Source organism: Halichoerus grypus, chromosome 6 (assembly GCF_964656455.1).
Source record: "Halichoerus grypus chromosome 6, mHalGry1.hap1.1, whole genome shotgun sequence".
Taxonomy (NCBI): Eukaryota; Metazoa; Chordata; class Mammalia; order Carnivora; family Phocidae; genus Halichoerus; species Halichoerus grypus.
The window spans coordinates 70,136,800-70,155,752 of NC_135717.1; the positions used below are offsets into that span (position 1 = coordinate 70,136,800).

General features: G+C 37.5%; 1 protein-coding gene and 1 pseudogene across 2 annotated transcripts in view; both read right to left on the bottom strand.

The window, feature by feature from the left end:
- Window positions 1-5,798: 5,798 nt before the first annotated feature.
- On the bottom strand, window positions 5,799-5,926 carry LOC118540488 (U2 spliceosomal RNA; annotated as a pseudogene).
- Window positions 5,927-7,887: 1,961 nt separating this feature from the next.
- Window positions 7,888-18,953, bottom strand: part of KIF5B (kinesin family member 5B) — a 46,543-nt gene continuing 35,477 nt past the window's right edge. For both annotated transcript variants that reach the window (XM_036099595.2, XM_078075344.1), the window contains exons 20-26: window positions 18,214-18,315; window positions 16,819-16,879; window positions 16,635-16,706; window positions 16,351-16,455; window positions 15,249-15,465; window positions 14,571-14,721; window positions 7,888-10,730 (exon numbers count right to left, since the gene is read on the bottom strand). In XM_036099595.2, coding sequence (XP_035955488.1) covers window positions 14,591-14,721; window positions 15,249-15,465; window positions 16,351-16,455; window positions 16,635-16,706; window positions 16,819-16,879; window positions 18,214-18,315 — 688 coding nt within the window. In that variant the 3' untranslated portion in view covers window positions 7,888-10,730; window positions 14,571-14,590. The remainder of the gene's footprint in view (window positions 10,731-14,570; window positions 14,722-15,248; window positions 15,466-16,350; window positions 16,456-16,634; window positions 16,707-16,818; window positions 16,880-18,213; window positions 18,316-18,953) is intronic.

Below are 18,953 nucleotides of genomic sequence, written 5' to 3' on the forward strand. Positions count from 1 at the left end.
CAGATTTTTTTTAACTCTAGAAAAGGTTACTTGGCATCAAAGAATGATAGAGCAACAAGAGATGGAAGAGTCACCTTGAGGTTTTCAAATGACAATGCATTGTTCTACAAATGAGTAAGTTAAATTCTGTTAGGTCAAGAACCTGGAACTAGCATCCAAAGCCCTCTTCAAAGGAGAGCCACTGAAGACAGAATACCAAGCTGAGCCCTGAAAAGTCAAACATGCTTTAGAAAACTTGTTTCAAAAAGCAGTGGTTCCGGGACGCCTGGGTGACTCAGTCTGTTAAGCAGCTGCCTTCGGCCCAGGTCATGATCCCAGGGTCCTGGGATCGAGTCCCACATCAGGCTCCTTGCTCAGCGGGGAGCCTGCTTGTCCCTCTGCTTGTGCTCTGTCAAATAAAATCTTTAAAAAAAAAAAAAAAAAAAGCAGTGGTTCCCCCACCCCCAAATCAAAACAAAACAAAACAAAAAAAGGGTCCCCTGGTCCACCTTACCTGTTTCCCACTCTCCAGAAGCAGCTACTTTCATTTTTTTCATCTCCAAATCCCTGCCACTTCTTGATTATTCATGGTTAAGCATTATCAGTTGTCACTATGGAAGATGAGGAGTGAACCCTCTTCATCACACATACACACACACACACACCCCCACCTAACCTCTCCTCCTCTCAATTAGTGAAGACTTTTTGTTTTCTGAATATTTTTTTCTTATGGTCCCTTGGTTTTTTGTTTCTTTTTTTTTTAAATTTATTTATTTATTTATTTATTTATTTATTTATTTATTTATTTGACAGAGAGAGACCAGCAAGAGAGGGAACACAAGCAGGGGGAGGGGGAGAGGGAGAAGCAGGCTCCCCGCGGAGCAGGGAGCCCAATGCGCGGCTCAATCCCAGGACCCCTGGGATCATGACCTGAGCTGAAGGCAGACGCTTAATGACTGAGCCACCCAGTTCCCCTGCTTGTTTCTTTTTTAGTGGAGACAAACTTTTTTATTATTTCAAAACCTGAGAATATTAGTGGTAGCTCTTTAAAATGTTCCCTTCTCCCTTCATAGACCCACTTTCTCCCTATTTTTTTTTAATTGTTAATTTTTTTTTTAAGATTTTATTTATTTATTTGACAGAGAGAGAGAGAGAACACAAGTAGGCAGAGTGGTAGGCAGAGGGAGAGGGAGAAGCAGGCTCTCCACTGAGCAGAGAGCCAGACGCGGGGCTCAATCCCAGGACCCCAGGATCATGACCTGAGCCGAAGGCAGCCGCTTAACCGACTGAGCCACCCAGGTGCCCCTCTCCCTATTATTTTTAAAATTTGTTTTGTTTTGATCCTTTCACTTTAAAGGCTTTCCTCAAATGCCTGATGATCCTTGGTTGCCTGTACATATTTAAGATGGCGACACAAAGAAGCTGACTGGAAGCAATTAGTTCCTGTAAGTAGGATTTCTTGACTGACATTTCTGAAGCTGCTTCCTTGGGTACCCTCAGTATCCACTGTCAAATTTTTCACAGAAGAATCTTATCTTCTGGATGGGGAGCATAAGCCTGGCTGCCAGCATTCAGGTAGCCAAGTGAGGGGAAAAGGGCTGAAGTTTTAAATAATGATTATAAACTTTCATATTACTTTCTGTATCAGGCATGGTCCAAAGGGATTAAGTATAAATGGGTACAGACAACTTCAAAGAACACTCTAGGGCTAAGGGAGAGTACCCAAGAAAGACACAAACCTTGAAGGGGGCCCCTCCCCCATGTCTGGGATTCAGATCTCATTGGCGAAGGTGTGACTGCAGTCCACTGGATGGGGAAGTTTTCTAGGGTTCCCAGGCAAGCAGGGAACCATGACTGGGACTGGGAAGAACCATATATCCCTGGGATACAAGAGGGGTGAGTCTAGCACACACCTCCTCCAGAGGATAGGTGAGCAGGAAATGCCTCTCCATGAGGCTGAAGGGCAGGCAGGCTCACAGAGGGAATCAAGCCTTTGGAAGTCCATTCACCCGCCACCAGAGAGGCGGTCACATGACCAGGGCTGCAAGCTCACTTAGAGACTGTGTACCCTGGAGCTAAGAGCCACTGGATGTCTCCACCCAAAACCACAACAAACACATCACTAACAACTGGATGGTATTAACAAGAAAAAGCAAACTAAAGCATGCCAGCTGAGAAAGGAGAAAAGGAAAAATGCTTGAAGGGTCCAGCTCAATCCTGTAGTGTAGCCAATTGTATTAGTTTGCTAGGGCTGCCATAACCAAGTACCACAGCCTGACTGACTTAACAGAAATTTATGGTCTCACAACTGAGGAGGCTGAAGTCCAAAATCAGGGTGTTGGCAGAGTTGATTCCTTCTGAGGGCCAAGGGAAGGATCTATGCCAGACCTCTCCTTGGGTTGTAGATGGCTGTGTTCCCCTCACACCATCTTCCCTCTGTGTCAAATTAGTCTTTTATAAGGACCCCAGACATAGTGGATTAAGAGACACTCTGGTGACCTTTAACTTGATTACCTCTGAAAAGACCCCATTATCCAAGTAAGGTCACATTCTAAGGTGCTAGGGGTTTGGACTTTAACATAGGAATTGAAGGGGGGGGCGCACAATTCAACCCCTAATAGCAACTAAGGGTGAATTTGGGGATGAGAGGCAATAAATTGATAATTGGCATGCTTCTTACTCCTCAGTAGGTCACCTTACCCTCAGCTCTTCCTGGTGTTTCCTAGTATAGAGACCCTCTGTTTTATCCCTTCTAAATAAACACACAGGCTCATGCAGGGATGTTGGAGAGGCAGTTGCCAAGCTGCGTAGTATTGAAGACCCCATCTGGGGATCAAATTTAAAGTCCTAAATACTTTCAACTAATCCTATATTCAGGCTCCTCCTGCTGGTACCTGATGTCATATTCATAACGTTTGGGAGTTCTATGGGGGAATATTGGGTTGCTTCTTGGCATTCCCCACTGTTGGCTTAGGAGTCAGGTTTCTGGGGTCTGCTAAGTTTTGCTTTCCAGCTTCCAGAATGTTATTGCTGTCATCTCCATTTCCTGTGGCTTTATAAATTATTAAATAAACCTTTTATCTCAGAATAATTTTAGATTTACAAGGTTGTAAAGGTAATAGAGGGAATTCCCTTATACCCTCTACCCAGTTTCTCCTAATGTTAACATCTTACATCACCATTGCATCAAAACTAAGAAATTAACTGTTATGTTCCTTATTCCCACCAGGTTTTCCACTGGTATCTTTTTGTTCCAGGATCCAATCTTAGGACACCACACTGCATTTAGTTGTCAAGTCTCCTTAGTCTCCTGTGATTTTTGACAGTTTGTCTTTCCTTGTTTTTCATGACCATGACACTTTGGAAGAGTACTGGTTAGCATTTTGTAGAATGATCCCCTAATTGGTTTGTCTGGTGTTCTTCTCACAATTAGACTGGGGTTAGGAGTTTTGGGGGAGAATAACAGTGGTGAAGTGCCCTCCTCACATATGAGGGGTACAAAATATCTACATGTATCATTGGCAATCACTTGGTTAAGGTAAAAAGTTCAGCAGTGGCTCTCTTCTGTAAGGTAGAACTGATGCCTGATGGTAAATGAGGCTGTTAGAGAACTAGATTCACTGGTAGCAAAGGAGGGGATGAAATTCTCCCCACCCTCTCCAATATAAAGGCCAGGTGGTGGTGCCTAACTACCAGAAGACAGATGAATACAACTATCATACTGTGCAACAGGGCTGGCCTGGCAGCCAAGGGCACTGGACTCAAAGAGAATTATAGATAGGACTAACAGAACACAGTATGTCTAGGGGCAACATATATGGGCAGTTTTTACCAGCAGGATATTGATGGAAGACGACAGGGAAGCTGAGGGTAGTTGCCCTAATAAAGTCACAACCCTTTCCCCAGTTAGCCAAGCCAGTTTTCCACCTCAGAACACACAATAGAGGTTGAGAACCCAGAGGAAGGACCTGGCAGCAACACAAGCATGCACAGACTAAAACAATTGCCCATCTGGCCCCAAAAGGAATTAAGGTCATTTATTCAGAACTGTACAACAGAGAAAGGGGGATAGGGATACCCAAATATTTTGAGGGAGGGCTACTGGACACAGGTCGGGGTTGACACTGACACCCAGAAATCTGAAGCATCATCATGGCGGGAGGGGTGCATATATAGGCACAGTAATAATAACAGAAATGTTGGGCGGTGCCTGGGTGGCTCAGTTGGTTAAGCGTCTGACTTAGGCTCAGGTCATGATCCCAGAGTCCTGGGATCGAGCCCCGCATTGGGCTCCGTGCTCAGTGGGGACCCTGCTTCTCCCTCTTCTGCTCCCGCTGCTTGTGCTCTCTCCTGTCAAGTAAATTAAAAAAAATAAATAAATAACAGAAGTGTTGGCCAAGTTATAAATGTATATGTAAGTGCCCATATTATAACTGCATTATGCTAATGGGTTGGAAGAATATTGTTAAAATGTCTATGCTACAAAGCAATCTACAAATGTAATGCAATCCCTATCAAAATACCAACAGCATTTTTCAGAGCTAGAACAATCATAAAATTTGTATGGATCCACAAAAGATCTTGAATAGCCAAAGCAATCTTGAAAAAGAAAAACGAAACTGGATATATATCACAATTCCAGACTTCAAATTATATTACAAAGCTGCAGCAGGCATCAAAACAGTATGGCACTGGCACAAAAATAGACACACAGATCAATGAAACAGACTAGAAAACCCAGAAATAAATCCACAATTATATGGTCAATTAATCTTCAACAAAGGAGGAAAGAATATGCAATTGGAAAAAGACAGTCTCTCTAACAAACGGTGTTGGGAAAACTGGACAGCTACATGCAAGAGAATGAAACTGGACACTGTCTTTCACCACACAAAAATAAACTCAAAAATGGATTAAGGACCTAAATGTGAGACATGAAATCATAAAAATCCTAGAAGAGAGCACAGTAATTTCTTTTGACATTGGCAATAACAACATCTTTCTAGTTAAGTCTCCCAAGGCAAGGGAAATAAAAGCAAAAATAAACTTTTGGCACTGCATCAAAATAAAAAGCTTCTACACAGGAAAGCAAACAGTCGACAAAACTAAAAGACAATATACTGAATGGGAGAAGGTATTTGCAAATGACGTATCTGATAAAGGGTTAGCATCCAACATACCTAAAGAACTGATACAGGGCACCTGGGTGGCTCAATTAAGTGCCTGACTCTTGTTTTTGGCTCAGGTCATGATCTCAGCATCTTGAGATTGAGCACTGCGTTGGGCTCCGCGCCCAGTGGGGAGTCAGTCTGCTTGAGATTCTTTCCCTCTGCCCCTCCCCCCACTTGCTCATTCTAAAAATAAATCTTAAAAAAAAACCCCTTAAAAACAACACTTAAAAAACAAATAATCCAATTTAAAAAGGTACAGAAGACATTTCTCCAAAGACATCCAGATAGCCAACAGACACATGAAAAGATGCTCATCACTCATCATCAGGGAAATACAAGTCAAAACCACAATGAGGGATCACCTCACACCTATCAGAATGGCTAATTAAAAGACACAAGAAAACAGGTATTGGTGAGGATGTGGAGAAAAAGGAATGCTCTTGCACTGTAGGTGGGAATGCAAACAGTATGGAGGTTCCTCAAAATGTTAAAAATAGTACTATCCTATGATCCAGTAATTGTACTGTACTTATCCCCAAATTACAAAAACATTAATTCAAAGGATACATGCACCCCTATGTGCATTGCAGCACTATTTACAATGGCCAAACTATGAAAACAGCCCGTGCCCAATGATAGATGAATGGATAAAGATACCGTGTGCATGTGTGTATATATGTATATAATAGAATATTACCTATCTATCCATAAAAAAGAATGAAAACTGATAAGAACAGATACTACACTTGATCTTAGCCAAAAGGCCGGGAAGCGATGAAATGTTGCCATTTGCAACATGGATGGATCTAGAGAGTATAATGCTAAGTGAAGTCCAAGAAAGACAAATACAGTATGATTTCACTCGTCTTTCACCACTCAAGAACTCAAGAACATTAACGAGACAAGGAAATACAAGAGTGAGAACAAACCAAGAAACAGACTCTTAACTATAGAGAACAAACTGCTGGTTACCAGAGGGGAGGTGAATGAAAGAGGTGATGGGGATTAAAGAGTACACTTATCATGAGGAGCAGAGTAATGTATAGAATAGTTAAAAAAAAAATGCATATGCTTTGCAGGCTCATCTCTTGGGTCATTTCCCTGTCTCTGCATGTGTAACTAGAATTGACATACTCAGTAAGTGGCAGGACTCCCCACATGCATCTTTGGCCTGTGGGATACAGGCTACGCCAAAGGCAAACAGAAGCCTCTGAAACTGCTGTGCCCTCCCTTCCCACACCTACCAGCCAAATCAGTATATAATGTGCTCCCTTCAGATTACAAGAGGACCAAAAGCAGTTTACATTCACATGTAGCAGACAACATACATGTACAATTTTGCTCCAGGGCCATGTTAACTCTCCTGCCCTCTGTCCTAAATTTGAAGTGATCTGGATTATCTGGTCATTCCACAGAACATCACATCGACACTGTTAAGCTTATTGAGCTGGATGAGACAGAAGTGGTTAGCACACCGGAGGCCCTGATAAGACAGACTGCATCAGTGTCCAGTTAGGAGATAACCTTATTAAGAATCTGTTTCCATTTAAATCTCTCCATGAAAGGGAAAAATGACGGAGGCTCATAGAGCACTCTTAAAAGATAATAACCAAATAACATACAAAAACAAGGAAAAAAGGCGCAACTGGTCCACTGGATGAGGATAATGAAATGATCATTTTGAAACTTCCAAGGAAAGGAAAAGAATCAATCATTTATCCTGTTTTTCCTATACAAACTATACCACTGGGTAATCAAACAGATGAAGGCAAAGTTCTCAATTCCAACCAACAAGTGAAGGAATTACCAAATTAGAATATTGCCATTCTGGGGCGCCTGGGTGGCTCAGTCGTCAAGTGTCTGCCTTCGGCTCAGGTCATGGTCCCAGGGTCCTGGGATCGAGTCCCACATCGGGCTCCCTGCTCGGCAGGAAGTCTGCTTCTCCCTCTCCCACTCCCCCTGCTTGTGTTCCTGCTCTCGCTATCTCTGTCAAATAAATAAAATCTTTAAAAAAAAAAAAAAATTGCCATTCTGTAACCCCTAATTAATTGATGGATAAAGGGACTGATCATCAATGGCAGCTTATAACCCAGTAAGAGACTAGACATTATGTGCCACCTGGTGGAAGAGTACCACACCACCTATGAAGTAATGCTGCCCCCCTCCCAACAAAAACAAAAATCTGAATCTGAAGTCTCTGGATCCAGAATAAATTCACAGGAAATACGAAGGACAGAGTTAGTATCAAAGGAATGCAATCAGCAAAATTTGGGAATCTACACAACGAATAACCTCTTTTCCTCATAAACTAATTATTAGGGAAAAAAAATAAGAAATGGGAGGGGATACTACTGCAATATATGGATTTTAATTGGATCTTGATTCAAACAGTTTATAAACATTGAAATTTTGTTTAGGAAATTATTTTTTGTGTGTGATAATGGTATTTGTGTGTTTTAAGGAGTATGTATTTTAATATATATGCTGAAATATTTATGTATAAATACATATGATATCTGGGATTGCTTCAAAATAATAAGGGGAGGGGACACACAAGTGGGGTTATGGATGAAATAAGATGAAGATGAGCCATGAGCTGATTAATTGTTGAAACTGAGTGATAGGTACTTGGATCTTCATTATTTACTATATGCTTTTATATGCGATTAAACATTTGGAATTTAAAAATATTATCCCTCTCCCCTAACCCCAACAAAAAGCCAAATCACCACTAGAATTCATGAATAGTCTTTTAGTTTTCTCCAGCTAGGCCTGAATGACCACTGAGGACCACTGAGTAAATATTGAAAAAACAAACACTTCTTATACAGGTTAATGAAACAATCGGGCTCAGATCAACAGAACCATGTAGGGAGGCTACACTAAATAACATAGGTGAGACTGAGGATTCATTTCTGGCTCTTAATTTTTCAGCCTACATATTTAATACCCACTGTCCAAAGAGTATGCAATACATTAGGAAACAAAATATATACGAATATAACATTTTAGTCACCATCTGCAAGACAAAAGGCCACTTAGTCATATAAAATCAACCTAATACTTCATCAAATAAATTTTAAGAAAGTTATTACATTTCAAAAAATTTTTCCTCTTTATTTAAACATAAAACACATTTACAGCATGCAGGTTAACTTAAAACTTAAAAATTATATGGCGTCTTCCCGAACCAATTATCTTTGAGTGTATCTTTAAGCACTGAAAATAAACCAACATATTCCACAGGTATACTCAGATTCTTTTCTGTCACCTTATGTCAAATTGAAAGTTACGAACAGTAGCTTGCTTAAGTTAGGCAAATAATTTAATTGATCACCATGAATAAATATTACTCTTTTATTTCACTGAGTTTCTCTTCTGAACCATTTATCAATACCATTCAGAGGAACGTTAATATTCAGTCAAAAAAAAAAAAAAAGACACTGCAAATTGAAGTAAGCGTCAATGTTCTAGATGATCAGAAATTTTCATTTGTAAGAGTAAATGCTGTTTAATCATAGCAAAAAGAGCAGTTCACTGAAAACTAATTTATGAAATTCTTTGTACACTTTGTGAAAGTCTGAAATTATAAATAGAAAAGAACCACTTCGATATTTAAAAAACCCTAACATTGTGTATTCTGAACCACATGCTAGATACAATTGTTTGTTACACAGCACCAATACCCGTGATACATCTTACAAGAATGAAACTACCATAATATTCAGATGAAAGAGAAAAAAAATTCTGCTTCATTTAATACTGCCAAAGAAGCAAGCTTTCTTTTGAAAACAAAGTATCAATGTCTATGTGAATGCAGTCCAATATTTCTCCATTTAGAAAACTATCACCATAAATAGGCTACAGCACTTTTTTTTAGTTAACTGTATTACTTCAATCTTGCTGCACACCAAGTTTTCATCTCAATTTCTGGAGTGTTTCTTCTGACCAATCCGAAAAGCAACACAATCATTTTAAAGGTTGCAGACTACAACAGCAAGGACTTTTGACTGTTAAAAAAATAAATAAATAAATTTATCTTTTAAATCAAAACTATTATAAAAGTGGAAATTACAATAGTTAAATAGAAAAATAAGCCAATTATGATCTGAGTCTTCTGACTATGGCTCCAAATTTAATACAAATATCTGTGTATAAAACTTTTTCAAAAAGTTAATTCTGCCAGCCAGATCCTAACACAGAATTTTCCAACTTTCTGTACTGACTGAATCACCTTAAATCGTCCTTCTCTGCAAATTTCTGCTAACATAGGTATAGTCACCCCACACACAGATGAAGCAAATATTGAAATCTCTCTCCCTATTACATTTAGAGCTTCCGAAAGTAATCTTTTGACGTCGTTTAATCAGCTGAGGAAAAAGTGGCAAAAACGGATACACTTCGTACGAATTACAAAATTATGGGCTATAGCCAATAAAATTTCTTTGAGGATTATTAGTGACTTGCACTTTACTATTTCTAGACTAACTAAACAAGAAATAAATTATAGTATGACTTAGTGTAGCAGGTTAAAAACACCTCAGGGATTTCAGACCAAAATTCACCTACAGATTTATAAGCTTACCGTTAAGTTCTTCCATACTTTTTCTCAATTTCCACTGGTTATAAATTTAGATCAACCAATACAGTAGTTAACAATATAAATGCTGTTTAATCCTGTAGTATCTTAATTCATTTCACTATATTAAGATGACAAATTAGTATCTTTCCAATTCTTATATTAATTAGCAGGCTCACCAGAATGAAGCCGTGTTTTCATTCCATCACGCCATGTTGATTATAGAACTGGGAAGAGAAATAGAATTCCTTCTCCAAACCCTCTTTCTTAAATGGAGATTTGCTTTTGATATTTTAAGGTATTTCTATTCAAGATAATTCAGCAACAGGCATTTCATGAAGAGAATTAAGTAGCCGTGCTCAGTCTCAAATGCCTTGTTATGCAGTTTTAAGGTTTCAGTGCTCAAACAGTAGTTTTCAGAAGCAAACTTCAGACACAATACAAAATTTAACTCTGAAATCATTTCAAGGGATTTTAAAGTACAGTACTGACCTGATATATTTTGTGGGCATGTAGTGTTTTAAGTGGTGAAATTTAAGACATTTAATCTAAATATTCCATTTTCCCTAAAGTAAGGAAGACATTTCACTAAGAAAAGAAAAATAAGCAGCAGTAGCAGCTACGTAACTTAAACTGAGATTAAAAAAACACAAACACAAACAAAAAAACCAAGTACAAAAAGCACAATCCTATATGGTACAGTTAGCTTGGCACAATGAAGACTAAATTTAAGACACGAAAGACAAACTGTGTAATAAATAGGACCACAGTTGTAAACTGTCATTTTTTCCCCTCCTAAGACGCCAAAATTGCACTCTAGTTGTGTTGGGAAGCAGCAGAGTTTACAAGAAGAGTGGGTAGGAAACAGCTGTACAGGCCAGGTATAATTTATACATTAAAAAAAGGTTATAATTCTACAATTCCCAGGGGGTAGAGGTTATAGTCAGTGAATGACTCTGCTTGATATTATGTCCTCTTCATTCTTCAATTATTTTCAACGCCTGAAAACAGATGAGAAAATATTTTTATTTATACAAAACAAGTTTGAAGTAATCATGAAAAGGATGAAACAAGTAAATACAACATACCAATATATTTAAAAACATTTTAGCCACTAGCTTAGACCACTTTCCCCCAAAGTAAAAAGATGGCACTATTAAATGATTTGATTCCTTTTCTTTTTATTTAGCTTCTAAGCAGTTTATGAACAGCACAATACTTGAAACGTCAGCCCTTTGTTTTTATTCTCCCCAAGAGAGTTATGAGTACACGTAGGAATTAAATTTTTTGAAAAAAGCGAAATATGGTTAATAAAATAGAAGTCAGTAGACAGTGTCAGTGACAGTCTTAAGCCAAAGACCATGAACTAATAAGCAGTGTTATATTCATGGTAGCTGTAAAAAATAAAAAGTGGGGTGGAGAGAAGGATAGGTATAAACAAGAGATACATACTATAGGAAAAGTAAGAGTGAAATCAACAATTCCAGCTGCTGTTACCTGGAGGCATCCTTGTATTAAGCTACCTACTTGCCTATGTGTTTAAGAAAACTTAACTTGTCGAAAGTATTATGCAAGCCAGAAGACCAGCCATGTAAACCTGGGTTCTAAAAGAATCGGTATTATTAATACATTGTCGTCTTTCCCAGAAATAAACCCAGTGTTTTGAAATGTTTTGCTTAATAATTAAAAAATTATTTAAAAATTTCTCTACATATTATTTAATTTTTCAACAATTTATCACTTATGAGGCTGATATACTCCTCCATCATGGTTTAAGACTGACTGATCCAAGGCTTTAAAAAATAAAAACCACTATCCTTTGGACCAGCAATGAAACAATCCTGTTACCAATTATACTCCTAGTCTGGCTAGGTTAGCTATCTCCCTCATGTGCTAAACTGCTGTCATTACGCTGGGATCAGCATTCTACTTTCAAGCTAAAACTTAAGTTTTTTTTAACAAAGGTCCTGGTCTATCCTCTCTGCAAATGAGACAGGAGTTGAAAGTTTACACATGAATTCTAATGTGAGGACAATACCCAAAAGGAATAAACTTCTATCTGTATTTATATTTATGCTGTGAAAATCCCTTTGCCCACCTACACTACCAGAAAATGCAGCTTGCCTCTTACTGAACACCTGCTCTGTACTAGGTAACGACATTTTAACTTGTATAATTCTCAAGAGTGACTTTCATTTCACTAACGAAGGGGCTCAAGTAAGTCATTACTCCAAACAGGGAAAAACAGATGCCATCTCTAATTGGCAGGAAAATGATCTACTGTATGTCTACGGATGTGACAGAATATTAAACACATATTACTCTATTTGGTAGTCTTGTTAGAAATGCTTATGCCCCATCTAATAAATGCTTTCATTATATTAAGGCAATAGAGGAACAAGCTATTACACATAGAAACACACACCCAGAGAAGGCATATGCTCAAGATAACTGGCCTAGTCTCTTCAATAAGTCAATGTCATTAAAAAGGGGAGATTTTTCTAGATTAAAAGAGACTTAGGAGGTCTAACTAAATGCAAACAGCAGTCGTGGATTATACCCTGGTTTAGATAAACCAGCTATAAAGGACTTGGGGGGAAAAAACAATTAGAGAAATCTGAATATGGATTGGTATTAGATAATATTAAAAATATTTTGTTAGGTGCAATAATGTTATTGTGGTTATAGAAAAAATGTTCTGTTTTATAAGTACATTAGCTTTAGACCATAAATACATAATTTATTTTCATGCTTAAGAAATTTAAAAAGAGTCAAAACAAAGAAATTAAATACTAAAAAAAGTAACTTGCTGAAGGTCATAAAAGTAGAAAAGTTGGGACTCCCAAACTTAGATGGAACTCCAATGTCTATATTCTTTTCACAATGTCTCACTCTATTTTAAATCCTATACTGTATGGACAAAAAATTTTATGAGATTGTTGGGAAATGTGATTCCTTCAAAATATTGCTTAATTCTCTACTCAAACTGAGAGCCGATCTTATTTAATACGTCAAAGTAAAATCAAGTCAGTTTATTTATATCTTGCTTTAGTATTCATCAGAAACCGTTAACTATCTTAATTATTTAGTTTTAATATCCAAAGCATAAATAGATCTGGGACTTTTCTAAACAACAAAAATCTGAGTTTCTGCTATATGACGGAATACTAGGCAGCTTATTAGCTAATTAGCCATGTTGTACAAGAAAATGTTCAGAACAGGGGTGCCTGGGTGGCTCAGTCGTTAAGCGTCTGCCTTCAGAACAGGTCATGATCCCAGGGTCCTGGGATCGAGCCCTGCATCGGGCTCCCTGCTTCTCCCTCTCCCACTCCCCCTGCTTGTGTTCCCTCTCCCACTGTGTCTCTCTCTGTCAAATAAGTAAACAAAAATCCTTAATAAAAAAAAATGTTCAGAACATATTGTTAAGTTAAAAAAGCAGGCTACAAAGAAACATATGTACTAGGAGTAGTGTAAGAGTATTCATCAACCGTTTAAATAATTTATCTTTAGAAGATTTCATTTATTTGTCAGAGAGAGGACAGAGCACAAGCAGGGGGAGCAGCAGGCAGAGGGAGAGGGAGAAGCAGGCTCCCCACTGAGCAAAGAGCCCGATGAAGGGCTAGATCCCAGGACCCTGGGATCATGACCTGAGCCGAAGGCAGACGCTTAACCGACTGAGCCACTCAGGCGCCCCTTAAAATTAATTTAAAGATTATAATATGCAAAGAAAGCACCAGAAAGATATACAACACACAATATATTGGGTGGTATCTCTGGATGATATACATCTCTTACTTTGTGGTAAGTCTTTATCCTCCTACAAGGAACAGACATTACTCGTATGATTAGAAACAGCTAAGACATAAATCTGTTAGGAAAATCATTTGTAACAGGTAAATGGAAAAGGACACAGAAAGAACTCAAAAAAAGAAAAAAAAGAAAATGTAAATGAACCAATAAATATATGGGAAAAAAATCCAAGTTCTTAATAAATCAACGAGATGCTTATTTTGAACTATTAAATCAGAAGCTTAAAAACTATTAATATTCAATGCTGGCAAAGATGCAACAAAATGGACAGCATCCTTGGCTAAGATGCAATTTGGCCTAGTCTTTCTGGAGAGCAGTGTATTAAAATGTATCAAGAGCCTTAAAAATGTTCACACTTTCTTATAATTCGACTTCTGGGATTCTTCTGAAAATAATCTAAAAGGGGGCGCCTGGGTGGCTCCGTCGTTAAGCGTCTGCCTTCGGCTCAGGTCATGGTCCCAGGGTCCTGGGATCGAGTCCCACATCGGGCTCCCTGCTCCGCGGAGAGCCTGCTTCTCTCTCTCCCACTCCCCTTGCTTGTGTTCCCTCTCTTGCTGTCTCTCTCTGTCAAATAAATAAATAAAATCTTAAAAAAAAAAAATCTAAAAGATGAGGGGGCACAGAAAGGTACTTCACACTTGAAATTTTCCAAATTGAAATTTCCATATAAGAAATTTGAAATGTGAAACATTTTATATTAAATATAGAAGAAAACTGTCTTAATTGAATATCCAATAAAAGGGAATAGTTATAAACCATGGTATATCCATTAGACAGAATATAAGAGCTTTTAAAAACAACCCAGTATGTTAGGTTAAAAACATTAAGAACACGAATTTGAAAATAGAGTATGATCTGAACCATGAAAAAAAGACTAGAAGAAACCATGCCAAGTTATTTTTATAACCACATACATTAAAAAAAAAAAACCAACTAATATGAGAATCCAAAAAAAGTAGTATTTAACCACCAATGGCTGAACATTTCCATGTAGAGCTATGATTCCAAAGCCAGGTAGAGAAACTACAAACCTGTGAGTACTGTGTAACAATTACACTTGTTTGCCGCCTCCGCCCCGAACTGCTACTGGCTGGCTGTTCTGAACAAATGCGCCTCCTCCACGAATTGCACTTGGATGAGTTGGAGAAGCTGCTGGATGTTGCCCAGGACGAATAGGTTTAGCTAATATGAAAAACAAGAACTGACTTTAAAATAAATCTTAACACATGACTGTAGTGACGGTTTAGGTCTCTTCCCCTTATTCACAACACTTCCCAAATGTGGCTTTTCTTTGCCGTTCTGTTCCTCAGAAAATTCCTCTCTTTCCTTTTTGGTTACATCCTTTTCACCAGGATCTATATAATCCCTAGCCTCTTAAAGACCTTATCCCTGTATGATTATTCTAAAGCATGTAATATTATTGCTGACAACTTATTTTAAGTCTCTCTTTAAGAATGCTCTCTATATAATGTCACCTCTTCCTGACCACTCTTGCATGCTTGTGTAATTCTCACTCATCTTCTTGTCCTGTGAATCTAGCTATTCCTTAATTTGCTCTTCCTTCCCAACAATGCCACTCTTTGGTAAATTAGAAATAAAGACAGACAAATACCACCATGACAACACATAATCAATCAATCATATTATGTTTTCAAGTAAATAAAAACAAACCAAGCAAAGTTTAAAAGGTTTTAAGGTGTTCTACTAACCAATTTGTGCAGAATGTCCTCTTCTGGCCATATTCTTTGACCTGACTGCTTCCTTTATACGATCTACTTCTTGCTGATAGCGTTTGCGATCACGAGATGCATTTTCTTTGGCTTCTTTCAGTGCTGACTCCAAAGCTTTCACTCTTTCAGCTGTAGCTCTAAGTCGCTTTTCCAACTTAGGAAGTTCACAGCGAAGATCTGCATTATCACGTACCAACTAAAGGTACATAAATAAGGAGTTTAGCTTTAACGATGATTTGAGAAAATATGAATATTTCATAATTTCTCTTAAAAAAAATAAAACTACATTTTATACTAACGCTTTTCATTTAGCTAATTTAACTTAGCAACATGCAAAGAATACATACATCCATGCGTATCATCTATATATGTATTTCTCACAAAGATATAATTTTATTCAATTTTGGGGGGCCAAGGGGAAGATTATTCTGTCCCCCCACTAGGCAATGACAATAAGCTGTTAACACAGTGTTAGGTCTCTTCGGTAAGGTACTAATCTGGTAAATACCATTTTAAGTGTTAAAATAAGTGTGGAAAGCAAAAAGGGCTAAAATTCCCTTTACTCTAGTACAAACATCTTTGTTATACTAACAAAGATGTACAACAATTCAGTATGCTAAGAAACTTTAAAAATAATTAAATCACATATCAAGCCACAAAAAACCAAACAACAACAACAAAAAGGACCCACACAATAAGCACTAATTTTTAAAAAAATGAACTGCCTCATTATTTTATATATTTCACACTCTGGGGCATTAAATGACAAAAGACAAAAAAGATTGTATTTTAACTGCATAGTCCTATCTACTGAAGATTTAAAAATCATGAATAATAAATGAGAAAAACTGACAGACCTGAAATCCTAGAAAATAAATAATATCCATCTTCACTGGACTCTTGGTAACTCCCGATTAACTCCCCTAAAAATTGCTAGCGATTTATTTATATAATTGCTAGATAAAATAATGGAACAGCTCAGGGTATGAAAATTCCTTAGGCCTCTGAAATAGTCAAACACCACTCCTCAATTTTTTTTCTTATAATGTTGCAGCTACCATAAAATAGGTTCTTTATATACCTGTTTGTGCACTTTAGTCAGTTGTTCAAGATTATTTTCAAGAAAGGAGATCTTTTGCTTTTGAGCAGCACTGCCTCCAGTGTCATCAGAATCGATCTCAGCACTCTAAGAAAAGACGGTCAAGGAATACTATGAAAACATTAAAAGTTAAAAAAAAAAAAAATCTAACCTTAACTACACAAAAATTGTTATGACGATGTAAAATTACTTCACTTACAAATGTAAGTAATTAGACATAGTGAGCACCATTTACATAAATACCCACCTCAGTATTATTTTATTACCTTTTTAACTCTGGTGGCCAGGTCCTGAACAAAAAGCTTCCGCAGGTTGTGTAAAGTCTGAAGTTCTTTTGCCTTGAATTAAGAACAGCAATGTTTTTGGAATTTGGTCTTTAAATATTTAGTATAACCAAGGGGAAACCCATTAAACATCCCAATATCTTATTTATTTTCGAGTTTTTCTTACCACTGTCTCTTCCAAGCCCTTCAAGTCTTGTCTTGCTTGTTCTCGTCTATCTTGCATGACTCTAAACAGCAGAATACACATATATTTTCAACTTTGATTCCATAAGTTATAGTTTTATTTTCAAATAAATTTTTGTATGCCATATAATCTCCAAAATCTACAGTTTGTTAGAAAAAAAAACTCCTACTATAGCAGTGGAAGAGATAAAATAAAATGTAGCAGAATTCAAAGAATAAGGAAGGAGTGGTTCTTATATTTTAGAATATGCCACATAGAACACACTACTATTTATCCAAAATAATTCTGATTAACTGGGAATTATAAATTATTGAAGACTAAAACATTTTATGTATTTTATATTAAAATTATTCTAAATAGACCTATGGTTGAGATTCGGCAGAGTTTATATAAAACCAACTCTGAAACGGTCCTGGCATGTGACCATTCTAGTAAGAGCAATTCCATTTATACATCATCTCTCATAAATTCAAGATGTGAAAAGTTATAATCATGAGTTTTCTACCTGCTAAGATTCTAGAAAACTGAGTACTGACTATACTCAGTATGTTAGGAAAAGTAAATGGTGAAAACTTCTGTTCAAAAGACAAGGCTGGAACAATAATGTTCTTTTATCCCAGATCAAATTTCACAAAAAGTCAGTTTTTGTGGCAGATCCTGAAATCTTCTAAATGACTTAATGTCATTTAAGGTCTATTTTTATAATGAATAATATGGTGGCAGAGAAATAGCAAGCAGGTTAATACACAGAAATCTGAACCTACCATCAGTGAAGAATACAGGATCTTGCTTTCACTTAAATACAAGATAATACATTGCAAATTTTAAGGTATATATTAAACTAACTCAGAAAGTTTAAGAAAAATACCCTTTAGTCTATACAAACTTAAAAATGTGTCCACTGGATACAACCAAGAGCAATGCCTGCAATCCTCTTATTTATTTTTTTACATTTTATTTATTTGAGAGAGACACAGTGAGAGAGAAAGAGCACAAGCAGGGGCGCCTAGGTGGCTCAGTTGTTAAGCGTCTGCCTTCAGCTCAGGTCACGATCCCAGGGTCCTGGGATTGAGGCCCACATTGGGCTCCCTGCTCGGCGGGAGGCCTGCTTCTCCCTCTCCCACTCCCCCTGCTTGTGTTCCCTTACTCGCTGTGTTTCTGTCAAATAAATAAATAAAATCTTTAATAAAAAAAAAAGAAAGGAGGAGCACAAGCAGGGGGAGTGGCAGGCAGAAGGAGAAGCAGGGAGCCTGACGCAGGGCTTGACCCCAGGATCCTGGGATCATGACCTAAGACGAAGGTAGACACTTCGCTGACTGAGCCACTCAGGCGCCCCTAAGTTTTTATTTTTAAACTTGAATTAAAACATTTACTCACGTAAGTTCATGTAGTTTTCTGCTCTTTTCCTGATCTGTAGCTTTCAACTTCTCATGCTCTACTCTCAGACGTTCCTGCTCTAACATCATTTTCTGGTTTTGGCTGACAAAAGAAAAAAACATAACACAGTATCAATATCAAAAAAACCACAACACAATATCATTTTTCTGAATGGCACCATTAAAATTTTTTCAAATTCTTAAATTCTATAATTTCACTATTGAAATACTCAAACCCCCTGTTATCCTGTCCCCATAGTGGAAGAAAAGAAAGGAAGAGGACCTGGCTACTTCCAGTCATAAAATACTTTTCATATTTTGGTTTTAAACCATGAATCTCATTCTGTATTTATCATTAAGGTATTAGCATTAAGACCCCCATATTAAAATTTGTCATCATTTTTTGTTACTCTCTTCTGGTTCCTACTCAAATCATGATTTAGTTGCAGACCTCCAATTTCTATAAATTCTAGGCTATGTATGCATATGGCTATGGAAATAGAGAAAATGTCTTCTAGAAAAACCAAGAATACAACTATTAAAATTTCTCGAATTAAAATAAAAACTTAAAAAAAACCCCAACCTTCTAAACCCCACAATTTCCAGAAGTTTTTCTCTGTTAAGAAATTTTTAAAAAGGGGCGTTGCCCTGGGTGGCTCAGTTGGTTAAGTGACTGCTTTTGGCTCAGGTCATGATCCTGGAGTCTGGGATCGAGTCCCACATCGGGCTCCCTGCTCAGTG